Here is a 2520-nt window from a genome sequence, read left to right on the forward strand (position 1 = left end):
GGCTGATCGGGGGCCAGTGGCCTGGGGGAGGGGCCATGGGTGGTTGGCCACCGGCCCTGCCCCTGATTGGAGAGGGGGGCCAATCAAGGGCAGAGCTGGCTGGGGGGAGGGGCTGCAGGTTGGCTGGCCGGCCCCGCCACCTATTGGGGTGGGAGGGGGGCAATCAGGGGCAGGCCCAGCCAGGGGGTAGGAGCTTCAGACCAATTGGGATGGTGGGGGCCCATCGAGGGCAGGGCTGGCCAGAGGGAGGGGCCTAAGCCATAGTCCAACATCCTTAGCACTGTTGTGGAAGCAGGAGAGGCTCCCACCACCACCACTGCGTTTGCCAGCCATCAGCCCCGCTTGTGGCTGAGCAGCGCTCCCCCTGTGGGAGTGCACTGACCACTACGGGGCAGCTCCTGCATTGAGCGTCTGCCCCCTGATGGTCAGTGCACATCATAGTGACCGGTCGTTCTGCCATTCAGTCAATTTGCATATTACCCTTTTATTATATAAGATATGCATAGCCCATGGACACAGACAATAGTGCGGTGAAGGCCTGGGGTGGGGCAAAGGGGAAAAAGTGGAAGACATGTGTAATACCCTGAACAATAAAATTTTTTTAAAAAGGGCTAAAATTAAAAAGACCTACAATACCAGATGTTTATAAGGATGTGGGGTGACTGAAACTATCATGCATTGCTGGTGAGAATGTAAAATGGTGCAACCAGCTTGGAGAAGAGTTCAGCAGTTTCTTATAAAGTTTATAAGAAAAACCATGTGACACAGCAATTCCATTTGTAGGTTTTTACTCAAGAGACAAAAAAGTGTGTCCACAAAAAATACTTGGTCACAAATGTTCTTCGCTATTTCATTTAAAATAGCTCCAAACTGGAAACCATGTAATGTCCATAAACAAATCATGATATATCCCTACAATGGAAAACTATCTGTGTCAAAGTTCAAATTGGTCTTCATGTAAATTTAACTACCACTTATAACATTGCTCCAAACAAAACTTTTATTGTGACCCTTCACTTTTCCTTCAAAGCCAACCTAAGAAATCTAATTCCGTAACAGCCAGGCTGAACAGCAGGTATTTCCAGACACCTTCAGATGCTCTAAACCAGCAGTCGCCAATCGGTGGTCCGCAGACCACTGCTGGTCCGTGAGGTCCGAAAGGTTGGCGACCGTTGCTCTAAACCACAATCCCAAGCACATTCTCTTTAGCCAACTGAGACATGTTTCCAAACTTGCAGGCTCAACCACATTCTATCTAGATGGAAAACGCCAGCCCAGCTGGTGTGGCTCAGTGGCTGAACATCAAACCAACCAGGAGGTTGCTGGTTCAATTCCCGGTCAGGGCACATGCCCGAGTTGTGGGTTCAATCCCTGGTAGGGGGCATGCAGGAGATAGCTGATCAATGTTTCTCCCTTGTGGATGTTTCTATCTCTCCCTCTCTCTGAAATCAATAGGCAGGAAACACCCAAGAGCAAATGGGCTCTCCCTGTTCTTGAAGTAACACAAACACAAGCACCTTATTTAACAGCTGACCCTCACCTCTAGGGAGATGTGTTTCCTCATCCCCACCTGGATCTCTCTGGCTCAAAGAAGGCCAGGCATCCTAGCCATTCTTTCCTTCCCCTCCTCATTACCACTTCTGAAGACTCTTAACTCTGAGGCCCTGATCACATCTGGTATCTTCCTAGCTTTCTTTCAATCCTGCTGCTATCCAGACGACTGATTAATAACCAAGCTTTTTTCCTTTAAATACTACAGAAGCTAATGAATCAACTTGTACTTATTTTTCAAATGTGTTATGCACAAGATTGGAATTTACGTTTTTTGCATGGAAAAAATATTTTTAAATGTTAGTTAAATTTTAGTACCTGTTTCAGAAAAGAGTCCAGAGCTGAATGTGCAGCTTTTTTCAATTCTATGTTTGTGTGGCTGCACCATTTTGACATGACTTCAAATAAAGAAACGTAGTTGTCCAGAAGGCAGGTGCTAAATTGAGATGCGTGCAGGGTAAATAAGTATAAGCCAGCTGCAAATGCAAATATCATTGTATTTAAAATAGGACCACAAAATGCACAACAAAGAACCAAGAAGGCTTCAGTACATGTCAAAATTAAAACTACTCATGAAGACCCGGTATCATTGCACTATAATGCCCTAAGGTCCTGATCAGAGTTCAAATGCCGCTATCCTCCACTTGAATCAACAGGTCCATGATTTCGCCAATTACCCCCAAAGCTCAGAAGTAGGAGCAAACCATCTGTATGCCCTAAATTATGCTCTAATTTTTTTAAATCATGTAATCTAGGTGTGACCATGTCAACCAAAATGTGTACTAAACACAAAGTCCCCCAAAACCTCCCCTCCTTCTCCTGTCCTAACCTACTTTACCTTCTCCTTCTCTGCCCTCCCCTCTTCTCTCCTCTCCTCTCTTTTCCCTTAGACCCGTGGTCGGCAAACCGCGGCTCGCGAGCCACATGCGGCTCTTTGGCCCCTTGAGTGTGGCTCTTCCACAAAATACC

At 46.5% G+C, this 2520-nt stretch overlaps 1 protein-coding gene across 1 annotated transcript in view; it reads right to left on the reverse strand.

The window, feature by feature from the left end:
- LOC102244752 (DNA-dependent protein kinase catalytic subunit-like) overlaps nucleotides 1-2520 on the reverse strand; it is a gene marked incomplete at its 3' end in the record, with an annotated part of 60486 nt that overhangs the window by 42085 nt on the left and 15881 nt on the right. The window contains exon 10 of the mRNA XM_014548048.1: nucleotides 1870-2027. Within this exon, the coding sequence (XP_014403534.1) occupies nucleotides 1870-2027 (158 nt within the window). The remainder of the gene's footprint in view (nucleotides 1-1869; nucleotides 2028-2520) is intronic.

This window comes from Myotis brandtii, unplaced genomic scaffold, assembly GCF_000412655.1.
Source record: "Myotis brandtii unplaced genomic scaffold, ASM41265v1 scaffold494, whole genome shotgun sequence".
Classification (NCBI taxonomy): domain Eukaryota; kingdom Metazoa; phylum Chordata; class Mammalia; order Chiroptera; family Vespertilionidae; genus Myotis; species Myotis brandtii.